Source organism: Typopeltis vanoorti, chromosome 15 (genome assembly GCF_054136105.1).
Source record: "Typopeltis vanoorti isolate ZY-2024b chromosome 15, IOZ_Tvanoo_1.0, whole genome shotgun sequence".
Lineage (NCBI taxonomy): Eukaryota > Metazoa > Arthropoda > Arachnida > Uropygi > Thelyphonidae > Typopeltis > Typopeltis vanoorti.
Window position 1 is genome coordinate 87628934 of NC_143563.1, and position 17348 is coordinate 87646281.

Here is a 17348-nt window from a genome sequence, read left to right on the forward strand (position 1 = left end):
AATGGAGATAGCAAGAAAATGCCAGCCTTTACTGATATGAAAACTGTTCTAACATCCAAAGACATTAATATAGACACAAGAAAAAGATTAATAAAATGCTATATCTGGTCAAGCCTTCTCTACAACAGTGAAACTTGGACTCTAAATAACGAAGCAGAGAAAAAAAATTAGAAGCTTTCGAAATGTGGACCATCAGAAGAATGTTGAAAATACCATGGGCAGAGAAAATGAAAAACGAAGATGTTTTAAAGAAAGCAAAAATGAAAAGAACATTAATGAAAATAATTAAAGAGCGAAAACTTAAATATTCTGGACATCTAACTAGACAAGAAGGCATTCAGAAATTAATATTAGAAGGGAAATTGGATGGAAAAAGAGGGAGAGGTAGACCCAGGAGAATGTGGTTCAAAGACATTAAGGACTGGACTGGCTTGAATTACCATAAATGTTCCAGAGCAGCAAAAGAAAGAAAAAGGTTCCGTGACATGGTTGCCAACCTCCTTCTAGGAGATGACACTTGAAGAAGAAGAAGAGAATGGCTGACTAACATATCAAAAAGTGGTATATGGGGGATCTGAGTCTGCAAAGTTTAAGGTAACAAGTGGTGTACCACTAACTTTCAAATCCTGGTGACCAGATCTGAGCACAGAAATCCAGATGTGGTCTGATCAAAACTTTACACAATGGACCACCTTTTTATCTCTTATTGTTCTTCAATATTGCAACAATTCTCTGAGATGTCTTCATAGTCTTTGTAATATGCCTTCTGAACCTCAAATTTCTATCTACAATCACCCCAAGATCTCTGGCTTTCTCCACTTCTAGTATAACTCCACCAAGTGCATATGAAGCAGTCCATCTGTGGATCCCAAATTTCAAAACCTTACATTTAATTGAATTAAAATGACATCCTCATTCATTTGCACACCTTTCCAGCTTAATTCAAATCATCTAGAAGAGTATAAACATCAGCATTATTACTAATAGATGCTCCCAAGCTTCGTATCATCTGCAAACTCTTCATGCAACTAAATATATCCCCGTAGTCTTGTGACAATACCAGTGACAAAGACCGAACAGTATTGGTCTTTCTCATAGATATCAGAGAGTCATATATGGGGGAGCAGTATCAGTCAGAAAGCTGGTTACCAATCCAATCCATTAACCTAATATCCAAACCCACATGCTGCAACTTAAAGACCAACTTGTCATGTCATCCTGTTAAATGCCTTTGCAAAATTAAAAAAAAATTGACAGTGTATGCCTTACCTTTATTCGCTGCTTTTTTTACTCTATTGTAAAAGGTAACCGGATTACTAAAACAAGAGCGCTCTTTAACAAATCATGGTAGCCTGCATAAATAATATTGTTATTCTGTATATAAGTTAATACTATTTTTTTCCAAATCTTAACTATAGAAAAAATGCAAACAATCCTATAGTTTGATACCTCCATTCTACCACTACCATATCACAGCACATTCCCTTCAAACACATGGTGAAATTCCATTAAGTACTCAGTATTCGGAATACATCCGCTTCACTTACTTCTCATGCTTTGAGACTTCTTATCTCTTCTAGGAATAAAGCATACTGTACCAGGATTGAACACTCTAATAACAGAAAAATCTGTTTCTTCTTGGATTGCAGCACTAGTCTTTGATCATATTCAATTTTTCTCTCTTTACAATACTACACTTTGCTAGCATGAACCTTATATTCTTCATTCAACTGCTCTCCACCTCTTTCTTTATATGTCTTCCATAATCTCTTTCTAATCTGCAATTCTAGTTTTATATCTCTAGTCATCCATATGACTCTAAATTGCTTTATCTTCTTCACTCAAGGTATACAATCTACCATTCCTGTCAACAGTTATCTATTATGTATCTCCCATGCACTATTGAACTCTCTTCCTTCAAATTCTTTCATCAATTGTGTTACTGCAAGCCAATTTCAAAGTCTATGACAGTTGCTTGCTGGTGTCCAAAACCTACGGATAAACACTATTTCTGAAGATTACAACTGCAAATTCAGATGAATCAGCTTGTGGCAATTTGTATAACTGATGATTTTGAGTAGAAATAACATACACATTAAAATTTTCAAATCAAATGGAGTCATGTAATAACAATCAACAGGATAAAAGGCAAAAGGCTTCACTAATTGTGTTTGAAGGAAGCTCTTTTAGTGAAGGAATAAAGTTGCAAACTTAGATGTCTTGTAATGTCTCAAAGTTATGATTTCACATGGGGAAGAATTATTGGAAAGCTTGAAGAGGGCCACAGAATTACTGATATTGCTAGAGGATTTGAAAGTTCACGTAGCCTTGTATTCAAGCTCTTGGCAGCATTTTAAACCAATGGAGTGTGTTCCAGATATTTGCTAAGTGATCACACTCGCTCTACCACAAAGCATGAAGACTGATTTTTGGATATAACAGCAAAACATAACTGACACACCATGGCAGGTCAGCTTGCAAGTCAGCTCTATTCAAGCACAGGCATGTGGATATTTCAAAAAACTGTGGCAAGACGTCTGCAACAAGTAGGCCTATATGCCTGAAGGCAAAAAATTTATGTCCACATTTGGTTGTAGTCATGAATATTTTTTCATATACAGGTAAAAATGTAGTTCATCCTTAGCTTTTGGATTCCAGTGTAATTCCACATAAATTCCTTCTGCATTGATTCCTCTACATACCTATTCATTATCCAAGTCAGGACACATGGTCACTCTTGCCATCTGTCCTGGCTTGAAGATGTCATCCCTGCAATGGGACAGAGATGATATCTCGACCACAATCAGATTCCCTGATGCTATGAGCAAATCCAAAACTCTTGATCCTCATGTTCCCTCCATCACATGTGCCTAAGACAATTGTTCTGCAAGAAATCCAAAAATTCATTCCCTTAGTCTTGAATGCTGTCTCCTCCACCCAATTTATATTGCAGTAGTTGAAATTCCTCCATAATGATCACTCACTTTGCACTTGACAAACTAATTTGTCTATACATTTCCTACATATCACCATCTATAGTCCCTGGTCAATAGCAACATCCCACAAAATATTTTGTCTTACAAATGTCTATCTCATACCATTAGTATGAAATTAGCATTACTTCCACCATAAGAGGGCACAATTCATATCTCATCATTCAACCCATCATGTTTCTATTCCTTATCTTGCTAAAATATGCTATACCCTTGGATTTATATCCTTCTAAGTTAACCAAGTTTCACTCATACTAACAATCTTTGGATAGACTGAGTCAATCAATTCCGCAAACTTGTTCCCTTTATTTGCATACAGAAAAACAAGTACATCATCAGTATTCTTATTACCTTTATTACTCCCTACATACAGCAGTTGGCTCTACAATATAATGTACACCCTCTCATTTCTCAAACCACTATCTCAAATGAAGCCATCCCTGCTACATTCCACTCTTGCAATTATAATTTCCTTGCCCTAACACCCTCACTTGCCCAGAAAACAAAAGCCTCTCAATGCCTGCATCTTTTTTGTATTCAAATGCAATCCATCTCTTGCATACACCTCTCTTCTATCTGAAATGTATTCCATGTATCTGTATATTCCAGATCTTTCTTCCTTTCTTGCTATTATCTCATTTATCATCAGTACTCTTTTTAATTCTCCACTTAGCATTGTTATACAAGGGTAACACTCTCATTATTTTCCATCTGACACATTTTTGCTGCACAATCCTTAACATCAATCTCAAATCTCTCATTGCACAATTCATACTACCTCTCAGGTCATCAATGCAAACCTTATCATCTCCTCTACATTTTTATCAAGCTTCATTTCCACTGCCACACTCTCTATTGTACCACCTGGCAAACACTTCTTTGGCACTCTACTCTGCACACACTGAATAACCGAATCCCTATACATGATAATCTTATCAGATTCATTCTTTTTTCAGTGACATCCCTGACTCTTTCTGCTTCCAATCTCTCTCTCTCTCTCTCTGTCTTTCTCTCAATCCCCTTTCTCTCCCACTTCCTTTCCTTTCTCTCATCTCTCTTTCTTCCTTGCCTCCACACTCTCTTGACTTCCCATTCTCTCACTTGCTCTTCCTTGCTCTCTCACCTATGCTTATTCTTCATGTCACTAGCCAAACTTTCCAACCTCCTTATCTCTTCATTCACTCTCTTCAACTCAGTCTACATTCCTTCCATCTCCTTTCTTAGCAGTTTTGTTTTTCCACATATCTTACTTTTAACTGCCATTCACACACACAATCATGGCCATCAGATAAAACATCTCCCTCTGCCACACTGCAAAACATTAAATCCAAATGTACACCTTTCACATTCTCTTCACCCTATAACATGCTAGTGGAATCCACAAATTGACACTCATTTAAACACTATCTCCACTATTACTGAATCCCACGATCAAAATACTTATGTCTCCCAATTCTCTCTAACTACATTTCATGCACATGTACACATTCCCATTCCTCACCTGCCACATTTTAAACTACGTGCATACATACTACATTGCATAGCAAATTTTGAAATCGTCATTAAAGATATGAATAACATAATCTTTAAATGGTGGTGGAGTGGGAGATGTGTCAGAACTGGTGGTGCCATGATAAATACAACTGATACAACAGGACACAATACAGAGACAATAATATCCTAATAAAAGCCTACACCAATGTACAAAAGAAATCAATTTCCATGTGTAAAATTAAAAAACTAGTATTGGTACTGAAATAAACAGAATAAAATCCTTCCTCAATACTAATACTTGAAGATATATGTAGTTGTTAGACAGCTCATGTCTAACAACTACATATATCTTCAAGCACTAATGCACTTTACTTTATACACAAACTTTGTTTACACGGGTAAAGGATTACACAAGAATATAATTTATTTGTCAACTAAGATTTACTACCCTAGAAAATACATAGAAGAATGAGTTGGTTAGAATCAGCTCAAAAAGAATTCACTATGTTCTTTTGTTAAAGAACATAGTGGATATTCTTTAAGAAAATCAGCAGACAGACTATTTATGAAAATTATGCATAGGAACATAGCAAAATTATTATTATTATTATCATGCGACACCTCCAGGGAGTTCAAAGACTCATTGAGGGAGAGTGTGCCAACAGCATTGAACGATTGAAACCCTTCCAACTACTAACCACGCTCAAACTTGCTTAACTTTTTGTGAGCCATTAGTAGCAGAGGCTCTACCAATTATGACCAACCTTAAATGAGCAAAGTAATTGAGTAACAGCAAGATTTACTTAATATTGCTGTTGTGAAGTCAAGGATCTAAGATAGTGAACCAGGTTAAGTTGTAATCCCAGTAATGCATATGGTTAATCAAATTACACCTGGGAGTAATTGTGTGTGTGTGTGTGTGTGTGTGTGTGTGTGTGTGTGTGTGTGTGTGTGTGTGTGTGTGTGGGAGATGCATTAATCTTTGTTATTTCTGAGATTAGATGGTGCATTATTCTTTATAGTGGATGTGATGAGTATACCTTTCATAAATAAAGACTGAATTCTGATTATTTTGATCATGTGTAGATGAATGCTACCAAAGCATACAAGGGTAATGGCATGACATGGCAGAGATGATATCTCTGCAGGACTTGTAAAGTATGGTGTGTGTGTGTGTGTGTGTGTGTGTGTGTGTGTGTGTGTGTGTGTGTGTGTGTGTGTGTGTGTGTGTGTGTGTGTGTGTGCACAATGCATTCATTAGCAATAGAAATAACAATGGTAGCAATAGTTATGACTTGTAAATTACTGTGTGCTTGTGTGCATGTATGTGCAATGTATTCATTAACAATGGTGAGAAGTTTGATTATGGACTGAAAATAGTAAAAGGATATGTTAAAAATGTTCTGAAAGAGTGCCAGAAGTGTAAAGCAATATAGCTGACTTGCAAATGAGTAATAAAGACTATAAAAATGAAGAGATGTGTAGCATTTAGATAGGAACACAACTGCAGGGCTAAACAAAGGCTGAACAAAATGAATGAATGGAAAATGAGGAGAAAATGGCATAGTAATAGTATTGAAAGAAACAGCATGCTTAGAGAGTCTCACAATTTTCACAGAAAAAGTTCGAGTAACTGAAGAAAACTCTCATGAGTGAAGCAGCAGATATGAAGGGGGGAAAAATGAATGAAAGAAAGGGAGAAGATGAATCAGAAGAGAGTACTATATAAAGATTTTGCAGTCCTGGATGCTTGATGAGACTGACAAAATCTTGTTTTGCAGGTGTGAAGATTAAAGATGTGAGCAATGTTCTTAGAATACAAAGAGAGAAAGTGATTATCTTTTGCAGGTATGAATCATTTGGAAGGTAACAAGTACAGAATGAGAGAGCTGGTGAAAGAGTAGAACAAATAAGCAAAATTAAAGAGAGAGAGAGAGAGGTGGAGGGAATGACAAGGGCAATGTTAACAAATGAGTCAATATAGTGTCTTTGCCAAATTTAAATACTCTGCTTTATATGAATCTCCTTAGTCCAAAACATTTGCCACATTGCTGCAATACGTATGTAGACTGCCAGAATATAATCTCCATTTAACAAATTCCTCCTGCTGACACTGACAGAATTGTTTGCAATGTGATTCTTATAACATTTGAAGAATTTGAAGTCTTATTTTATCACACTTAAAAATAAATATAAGCACAGTAAAAAGGATTTACCAGTGGTTCTAATGGACATTTAAATGCTAACCATCTTCGAAGTGCCCTTGGATTATGTAACCACCATAATTCTAAGATAAAGCAGTTAGCCCTCTGCCTATAAGTATTCTTTTGTCTGTAAATTGCATGTGTTTTTTACTGGTCAGCTTGCCTGTTTGTGGAACAAAAAACCTAAATTTCCTGCAGGAAAAATCCTGTCATCTCCATATGAGACCAGCTAACTCACTTTCATTTAAAAAGCCCTTTAAGTTCTAGATGGGATTCAAACCCAGATCTTTCTAACCAAAAGGCTTTACCTATTCTGACTGAGCTATGAAGGGTCTCAATTTAGTAAAAAAAAACTTTAATTAAAATATATTTTAAATTAAAGAAGCCAAGAAATTATATTCTTGTTTAATCCTTTATCCAAGTGTAAATGTATGAAGTATCTTCACAACTAGGCTACTTATATAGAGGCTAATGACTTTACATTAATTGCCTTAGTATCTCATGATGCAAAGCACACCTCCTTTAGGGTGTCTATAATGCTATGCATTATGGGAAGGGCCACTACTTAGACCAGTTTTGACCATTTATATCAGGTAAAAAGGAAAGGGATGTTCATCATAGACCTAGAGTAGTTAGTATAGGTTTGCAAGAGAGAGCCTGATAGTAATAGGAGAAAGAAAAGACAGACAGACAGATAGCATGAGAGAGAGGCCTCAGCTCTTTTACATCATCATATAGCCAAAGGTTATAATTTTTTTCTTTTTCGCAAGTCTCATGCAGATGAATGATCAAAAGACCAATTGAAACTAAAGTGCAAAGATGACTGATATGGAGGGTGTGAGTAGGGGAGTGAGAGGCAGGTTTTTTTCATGCAGAGTTGTGAATGATTAGAATGCCTTGCCTGAGAGTGTGGTGTTTGCAAGGAGTTTGAATGTGTTCAAGGCATGGTATGATGAGCTGTGTGTGTGTGATAAAAGGACCTCCCAGATGAGTCTTTGACTCCATGAGGTCTTGGGGTAATAAAAATAATTTCTGTTGGGCCATATCCCATGCAGATTGCTTGCCTCACTTTGTTGCCATTACTGTTCTCCTAATTCTTATGATTATACTGACTTCTGATTATGTGTCTCTGAAAATCTTCTTTCAGATCTTAACAGAGTTTGGATGTCTGCAATTGGTGGTGCACAATCACTGATAATTTATGTGAAAGTATTTTTTACAGGGGTGCTTAAGGGTCAAAGCTGTATAACTGAGAGGAGACCTCCACATAGCCTTTTAAAGGAATGCGGAGAACCGAGCAGGGCTTCTGACCTAATGTCCAATCCTCACCACCTCGTTGTGCACCCTGTTGGGCATCTACTTAGATACTGAACAAACGAAGATGGGCTGGCAATTTGGGACTTAGCCGACCAAATTGTATTCTTATTGGTTAAACCAAAATAAAAAAATGATGGTACAACATGACAAAATTTCATGCCTGTGGAGCGTTGCCCAGTTAAACAAGGCCCCCCGTTGTTTTCGCCAGAGAACCAGGGCGAACAGCGAAAAGTCAGCTACTGGAACAAATCTGAAAATAAACCCCAACTCAACATCACCAGAGTTAAAGATCGGTACTATCAACATAAGAAGCCTGAATGGCAAAGAAATGGAGCTAGCTGAGGAATTAGATAAGTACCAGATCGACATAATAGGGTCAAATGTTGTCTGAAACAAAAAAGACCAAAACCGATGAGATCTTTCTGAGCAATAAATACAAAATGTTATATTCAAAGGTTGTCTGAAACAAAAAAGACCAAAACTGGTGAGATCTTTCTGAGCAATAAATACAAAATGTTATATTCAGGCAATGACAATCAAGGAAAAGAAGGAGTAGCCATAGTATTCAACACAAAATACGAGGCTAATCTTCTTGAATGGCAGGCAGTCTCAAGTAGAGTAATGTGGGCAAATATGAGAATGGGGAACTGGACAATGAGACTTATTTGTGCCTATGGCCCCATAGAAGGTTCTACTAAGGTAGAAGTGGAGGAATTTTTTGAGGCTTTAGAAAAAGCAACTGACACAATGAAAAATGAAAAGTTGGTCCTTGTTGGGGATCTAAATAGCAGAGTAGGAAATGATTGTGAGACATACAAAAATATTTTGGGAAATTTTGGTGAAAAGAGCAAAGCTAATAATAATGGCAAATATCTGTTGGATTTCTGCACAGGACATGGACTGGTTATTACTAACACCATGTTCCAACATAAAATGTGCACAAATTCACATGGAGAGAAGAGGCTAGGAATAAGAAAAGTCTCATTGACTATGTTATTGTTGATAGTGATGTTTTCTCCCTGGTGCAGGACACCAGAGTGTACAGAGGATTTGAAATTGGAAGTGAACACTATTTAGTCTTGAGCAGGATAAAATTGAATTTCATATTGAAAAGAATAACATGTAAGAAAGTTTTAAAGCGAATAAAAGTTGAGCAGCTCTCAGATGTGAACTGTGGACTAGAATACACAAAGATTATTGAAGAAAAAATGAAAGACTTTGAGAACAGGAATCAAACCTTGGAGATTCAGTGGCAAACTCTGAAGAAAATATTGATTGATTCTGCCAGAGAGGCATGTAGTGAGGTTGTCTGTAAGGATAAAAAAATCAGAACTCCCTGGTCGACACAGGAAGTTAAAGAGGCGGTGAAGAAAAAGAAGAAAGCATACCAAAAGTTCCTGTCAAATAAGTCAGTTTGTGCTCTTAGAGAATATAGAGACAAATGCAAGAATGCTAAACACTGTGTAAAACTAGCTAAACAAAAGTCATGGGAGGACTTTGGCAAGAATATAGAAAATAAATATCAAGAAGGTGGAAAAATATTCTGGAGGTTGTTGAAGAAGCTTAAGAATGGAGGAAATAGTGCTGTAAAAGGAATTAGAGATGATAAAGTTGACATGAAAATGGGAGAAAAAGATATCCTTGAAGTATGGAGTAATTACTTTGAAAAACTGCTAAATGAAACAAGCAGTGATGAGAGCACAGTGGTAAAAAACACTGACCAGGCATGCAGTCAGGAATACATATCCATACATGAAGTAGAAAAAGCCATCAAAGGCTTGAAATGTGGAAAGGCAGCAGGAGTAGATGATATTCGACCTGAAATGCTGAAGTATGGTGGTATAAGAGTCTTACAGTGGCTGCACTGCATAGTTCAGAAAGCCTGGACAGAGGGACGAATTCCCAATGATTAGAGTAGAGCTCTCATAGTACCCATATATAAAAAGGGAAATAAAACTGCATGTGAGAATTACAGAGGTATTTCCCTACTGAGTGTTCCTGGCAAGATCTATGCAAGTATACTTGAGAAATGGTTGAGAAGAATTGTGGAAGAAAAGCTTGGTGAAGAACAAGCTGGATTCAGACCAAATAGAGGCTGTCAGGATCAGATTTTCACTTTACGACAAATAGCCGAGAAGGCATGGGAATATAACAAAGATCTGTATTTAAGTTTTGTCGATCTGGAAAAGGCATATGACAAGGTGCCAAGAGAGAGAGAGAAGCTATTCAATATGCTGCAGTTATATGGTGTCAATGGGGCATTATATCAAGCAATACTTAATCTTTATTTGAGTTGTAAGTCAGCAGTTAGAATTGAAGGAAGTACAGGAAGATGGTTTAATGTTAAATCTGGTGTGAGACAAGGATGTACATTATCCCCTCTGTTATTCATTATCTATATGGATCACATTATGAAGGAAAGTGGTATTAAACATGATATCAAAATTGGAGATGTTAATGTCAGCTCTTTGCTTTATGCAGATGATGTTATGCTTTTAATAAATCTGCTACAAGTCTGCAAGATTCTCTGACTAAATTGAGTAACTGTTGTAATAGATATGGTATGAAGGTCAGCAATAAAAAGACAAAGACAATGAAAATAGGCAGAATCATTGAAAATGTCAGTTGTGTTGTGAATGGAGAACCTGTGGAACAAGTAAAACATTTCAGCTACTTAGGCACGATTTTTACTGAAGATGGTAAATTAAATATAGAAATAGACGACAGAATCAACAAAGCTGGTATGGTGGGAAGTCAATTGAATAAATTCATATGGAATAAGAGAGAAATTAGTCAGAACACTAAATTAGCTGTATACAAGACAGTGTTCAAACCAGTTTTAACTTATGGATCTAAGAGCTGAGTCAGAAGTAAAACACTTGACCAAAGACTAGAGACCACAGATATGAGAGTCCTGAGAAAGATTATAAGTGTGAACAGACATCAATGGCAATATCATATTAAAAACGAGGATGTTAGGAAAATGCTTAACATTGTCAGCATCCAGGAATGCGTTAGCAGAGCTAATCTCAGGTGGTATGGTCACTTAAACAGAATGGGCGAGGAAAGATTAGCAAAACAAGTGTTCTCTGCCAGGTTGGCAGGAAAACGACCCAGAGGAAGACCAAGATATAGGTGGATTGATACTGTACAAAGTGCTTTAGACTATAGAAATATAAGATCTGATAATGTTGGAGTCTTGACAAGTAACAGACTGATTTGGAAGAAAATTGTAGATAGGAAATTAATAATAATGTAATTTTTTTCATGTAGAACTGTCATATCCTGTACACCCCTTGAGGCTACATGGCATTAATTTGATGATGATGATGATGATGTATTTTTTACATGAAGTTTTCTTGTTCTGTTAAGACTTTTCAGTTATATGTTCTGTTTATATGTTATATGTTCAGTTATATGTTTATTGTATTACTTCTGCCTATTTTTTGTGATTTTGTTTTGTATTTTTGATATTTTTTGAATTTTTTTGTGGGAGATTTCAACCACAGTAACCATTTTTCAGTGATGTCTTTCATGATAGAATGTTGGGAAAATTTATAGAATAGGGACATGCAGTAGGGATGAAGGACTTGTGGGACAGGTTTCCCACACAGATCTCTGTCCAAGAATGGATTCAACAGTGCCCCACTTTGCAAACTACTATATTTATACTTCTTTCATGCACAATCCAGCAGTGTAAGCAGTAACAGGTATTTGCCAGCTGATTGGGAGGCCACCCAAAGTATTACCAACAAGTTCATATCTTCACACTTCACAGTAAAAGTACTATCACGAAAATGCAAATGTTATGAAAATGAAATTTTCCATGTATGAGTAGTACACTAAGCTTGCCAACAAATTCTTTTAAATCTTCAACAGTTTCACTGTCATGGCAAAGCTTTTCTTAAAAATGTGGAATTTTTTTTTTTTAAATATTGCTCACCCATGAAAGGTTATTTGCAAACCTATAGTACATTTTTGTAACATGGGCAGGTTAAGGATTTTTTTTTTTCTATTTTTATTATTTACATTTTTTTCCAATTTTTATTATTAATTTTTTTTTCAATTTTTATTATCAATTTTTTTTGTATTTTTAACTAAATAAATTTTTTTATATAGTCCACACCCTGCTCTAGAGACCAAACATATAACTTTTTCAAGCCATTTCAGGCTTCCAATAAGCAGGATGGTGGAGTCACACTGGCAGATGAAATATATCTCTCACCAAAAGATAATTCCAAACATCCATGCCCATGGTGGGATTCAAACTTGCAGCCTGTTGATTGGAAAGCAGGCATGCTAACCAGGCCAGCATATGTACAAACATATGAAAATTGATCTTACCTTAATACACCTGATGAAGCTAGATGATCGACTTTGTAGATTTTTCATCAGAGCACCAACTGATATCCTAAACTGCGTTGCTGTGGTTGCTGGCCGCTTTAATGTTGTTCTCCTTGGATTACCTACATGTGTGTGTATGTATATATATATATATATATATATATATATATATATATAGACACATAGAAAGTGTAAAAAAAAAAAAATAAATAAAGCAATTATTGTATTACTTCTGCCTTTTGTTATTAGTCACTTATTGTACTAAAATGAAATTCCATATCCAACTTCCTCTGCTTGGCTAGTACAAGCAGTGGAAGCATATGTTCATAATTATTCATGGTGGTATTTGTAAAAAGGCAATGCCTACATTTTGTTTTACAACCCATGAGGATTGTGTGTGGGCATAATATAATAATAAAAGTAATTTAATTATTACTTCCTATATTTCACCCAGGTCACACAAGGATTTACAGGAATTTTCAGGGATTAACATGCAAGTGAACAAAAACCTGACATGAGTAAGGGGGAAAGAACAAGATGTGGCTTTGCAGGAGGATGATGAGTAGCAAGCAAGTAGGATAATCAAGTTCAATGTTGCAAAGTATAAGGTTTAAAATTCAGAAAGCAAAGATGTGATGCAGAGTATACAATTGGTTAAGATCCTTACAGGAAATGGAGAAGGGATCTAGGGTTAATGGTGAATAAGGGCCTAAAATGTGAGGATCACATTACTAAAATTGTGAGGATATTGCAATGGATTATGGCAATGATGTGGAGGATGTTGACATGTAAGGAGGTTATGGTGTGCTTGAATAAGGCCTTGATCAGACCACATATGGATATGGATGCAAAGAATTAGTTCCCTGGATTTCAAAAGGATGAAGAATTATTGGAAAGGATCTAGAGACAGTTAATTAAGATATTTTTTTCTCATCCCCGGAATGCTGAATATGAAGAAAGATTGAGTACATACAATTTCTTGACAACAGGAGGAATATAGGGATATGATTGAGACACATAAGTTGGTAAGGTCTATTACAACTTTAACATAAAAGAGATTTTCATAGAATGGAAGGGAGGGAAATAGGGAAGAACAAGAGGCCATATGGAAACTGTGTAAGGAAGGTATGAACATGGGGGAGGGAGAAGGAGTAGTTTTTTTTTTAACACGTTCGCTGCCAACTATGAGTATACTCATAGTTGGTATATGTGTCTCACAAGCCAACTACGAATATACTCGTACATCAACTCATATACTGTTCTTGAAGAACTTAAAGTGCTTGGCATGCAGTAACAAACTATGCCTGAGGAGCGTGGCAGCGAATGTATTAAAAAAAAGAGTGGTGGGTGATTGGAATGCATTGTATGATGAGAAGGTGTGGCAGTTATTGAGTTAAGGCAGTTAAGAGCACGACTCTTACACATTGACACCATGGAAGTTTTGTATGATGATGATAATAACAATAAGATGAGTAAGTGTGCCAGATTGCTTGCCTGGAAGGGTTGGATTTTTTTTGTCCCCTGATACAACAGGGAACAACACATATGTTTGACAATAAAGGATCTGCACAGGGGCAGACTATGTTTGAATAAGTATGAAAATGTGTATTTAGAGACATCTTACAATGGATAGAACATGCTGAATCAGAGAAGCTGAAGATGTTGTGGAATATGGAAGGGGAAGGGATGGCCATAAATATAGAAATCAACTGTAAAGGAAGAATGATAGTTGAAACTACCGAGCGAGGAGGGAGTAACAGTTCAACTTCACAAAGTGGGAAATAAGACTAAGGCTACAAATTATAGGTTAATCTGTGTTTGCTGTTGAGGTGTTAGAGAAGTTGGTGAGGACTAGGATGCAGAAGTGAGTTGATTATAGTAGTATTTTTTATAATGGGCAGAAGAGGTGTTTGTTTGTTGTTGGGAGTAGTCATGTTTTAGCAATCTGCTTATGAATTACAACAAGTTGACGAATTCGTTTGATAAAGGGGATGCATATGAGGTGGTGTACTTCAATTTTTCAAAGGCCTTTGGTAGACTGCCACATGACAAGCTAGTAGCTAAACTGAAACAAATGGGATTAGATAACAAACTAGTGAACTGGATAGCTGATTGGTTTTCAAACGGTATTAGCAGGTTGTGTATATGGAGGAGTGGTATCCCAAAAGAGGAAGGTCACTAGTGCCACAGGAATCTGTTTTGACCATTATTATTATTTAATTTGTATGTTAATTACATAGGTACTAGCTTAAAGGGGATATACAGCTGTTTGAGGATGATGCAAAGTTGGGAAGAACCATGAGAAGTAGAGCAGATGTTGTAACCTTGTAGGAGGATTAATAGACTATAAGAGTGGACGAATGAATAGAGCTATCAGATTAAAATTGCAACGTGCAAGGTCTTGAAATTTAATAAGCGAGGTTGTAATGCAGAGTATACAATTAATGGAGAAATTTTGAAGGAGGTGGAGAGATGAAAGATATGGGAGTCATGGTGGACAGAGACTCGAAGTTTAGGGAATTCATTTTTTTAGAAATTTTTTACAATTTTCTAAAATTGTAATAACATCTGAATGAATCATGGCAAGAATTAGCAGGATACTGACATGCAGAAGCAAAGAGGTTATGGTTCCATTGTATAAGGATTTGTTCATGCCACATATGGACTATTATGTGAACATTTGGTTCATAGGTTTTCAGGGGGATGCGGCTATATTGCAGAGGGCCCAGAGAAGGTTTACAAAGTCAGTGTCATGTCTATGGAATGTCAAATATGACATTCCATAGAGATTGAGGGAATGCAACTTATGGAGCCCTCTGAATAGAAGAAGAGGGAATACAATTGAGACATATCAGGTAGTAAGGGGTTGTTTACCAGATTAATGTGGAGGAGATTTTTCATAGAGTAAGGGGGAGGCAAAGAGCAGAACTAGAGACCATCCCTAAAAGGCGTGAGCAGTGGAGTGAGAAAAAGTTCTTTGCATGGAGAGTGATTGATGAGTGGAATGCATTTGCCTGAAAGTGTGGTGAGTATGGAAACTGTGAATAAGTTTAAGGCATGGTTCAATGATTTTTTGCATGTGTGAGCACGGACCTCCTGCGATAAGTCCTTTGACACCATGGAGATCAGATGTCAATAATAATAATAATATAGGATTAATCTGCATTCTAGATATGCCCTGCTTTATGTTCCAGATGCAATAAAAATTAAGGAAATGAGCTGGTTGTCTTAACATATGCAGCTTATCTCAGAATGAAAATCGCTGGTTTTAATGAAACACTCGACTAAAGATGATTTAGCAAGAACATAAATTGAACAGTAATGTATATCCAGAAAAGAAAGGAAGGACAAAGTCAGAAGAAGAGGAGAAGTATCTCCAATGATAGCAGAAGAATTACGTCCAGTCAGAATAAACATCAAAATCAGATGGACAAGACTTTGAAAGCACATGGAATAAGATGGAGATAAGCATACAGCCCTTCAATTTGTGACCGGGAAATGAAAGATTGTGTTTGTGGAAGAAATGAAATATTTAAGATCAGTCAGTGAGTGCAAGAAATAATCATTACTGGAAAAAGGACAATTAGGTTATTTTAATGTAGAATGGAAGAAAGAATCTAGCAAGAAAAATAAAGGATTTCCCACCCCCATAAACATGCACACATCCAATGTCAATCTCATCCAAGAATGGTATCAAGAAAACCATCAAGAAAACAAGAATAAGAGCTAAAGACGATAACTAATAATTAAGGAATTGACAGCGTACACTAGAAATATAAAATAAATAAACTTTAATATATACTTTCCGATATTTCGGCAAACGTCACGTTGCCATCTTCTTGGGAACTTATTATAAAGACACGTGCACACAAGTACTACATAACAGCAAATGAGAACAGAAGCTAGGAAGTTAACGTTTTCCTAAAGTCCTGATGGTTCCCCCTGGTGGGCTATATTGGTAGTTCTTGGCCTTTGGGCTGAAGTTCTTCTGATAAATGTTTCCCAAATTTGGGACAGTCTCATGCATCCAAATTTGTTGAGGTTTGGCATGTTCCTAAGGGCTGAGGCTGATTCCATGAATAGTCTTTCATATTTGAACTTGCTGCGGTGTATTACTGTGGCTTTCTTCCATCTTATTCTGTGGAGAGTATCCAGAGCATGGTCTGCAAGCCCAGAGTGGCTGTACTTGTGAAATCGGATGTAATCCTTGTGTTCTGAAATTCTGATATTTGCTGTCCTGCCTGTTTGGCCAAAGTAGGACAGTTTACAGCTGCAAGGGACCTGGTATACACCAGGTAGGTCTAGGGGAAGTGGTTGGTCTTTAGTGGAGCGGATAAGGGATGCCAATTTTCTATGTGGTCTGTAACAGGTGGTCAAGTCATGCTTTTTTAAGATTTTATTGATTTTTTCCGAGGTGCCTCGGATGTAGGGAATGGTGATGGAGCTAGAATAATCTTTTTTGGGAAGGGGAGGGGGTGGTGGGTTGTGGATTACTGGGTTAAGTATTCTTTGGATTTTTTGGGGGGGGGGTAGCCATTGGCTGAGAAAGTGTCATGGATGTGATTTAGTTCAGTGGTTAGGGCTTGATCATTTGAACAGATTATTTTTGCCCTGTTGAATAGTGTCTTAATAACTCCATATTGTTGTGGGGGGGGGGGTGATGGGATTGTTGGTGAATGTATCTGCCTGTATGGGTGGGTTTTCTATAAACTGAGAAAACCAAGGTTCCATCAGGTTGGCGGGTGACTAGTGTGTCTAGGAAGGGGAGGTTATTGTTTGCCTCTTTTTCCAGGGTGAACTTGATTCTAGGGTGTTGGTTGTTTAAGTGTGTTAGGAAGGAGAGGAGTGAATCTGGGCCATGTGGCCAAATAGCGAACACATCATCAACGTAGCGAAGCCATATGGTAGGTTTTTGTGGGGCTGAGTTTAAGGCTTTCTCTTCAAAAGTCTCCATAAAGAAGTTAGCCAAGGGTGGGGAAAGTGGTGAACCCATGGC

At 36.8% G+C, this 17348-nt stretch overlaps 1 protein-coding gene across 1 annotated transcript in view; it reads right to left on the reverse strand.

The window, feature by feature from the left end:
* Nucleotides 1-17348, reverse strand: part of LOC150098956 (unconventional myosin-Ib-like) — a 574946-nt gene that overhangs the window by 29579 nt on the left and 528019 nt on the right. Inside the window, exon 20 of the mRNA XM_090405778.1 lies at nt 12353-12474. Coding sequence (XP_090261904.1) covers nt 12353-12474 — 122 coding nt within the window. The remainder of the gene's footprint in view (nt 1-12352; nt 12475-17348) is intronic.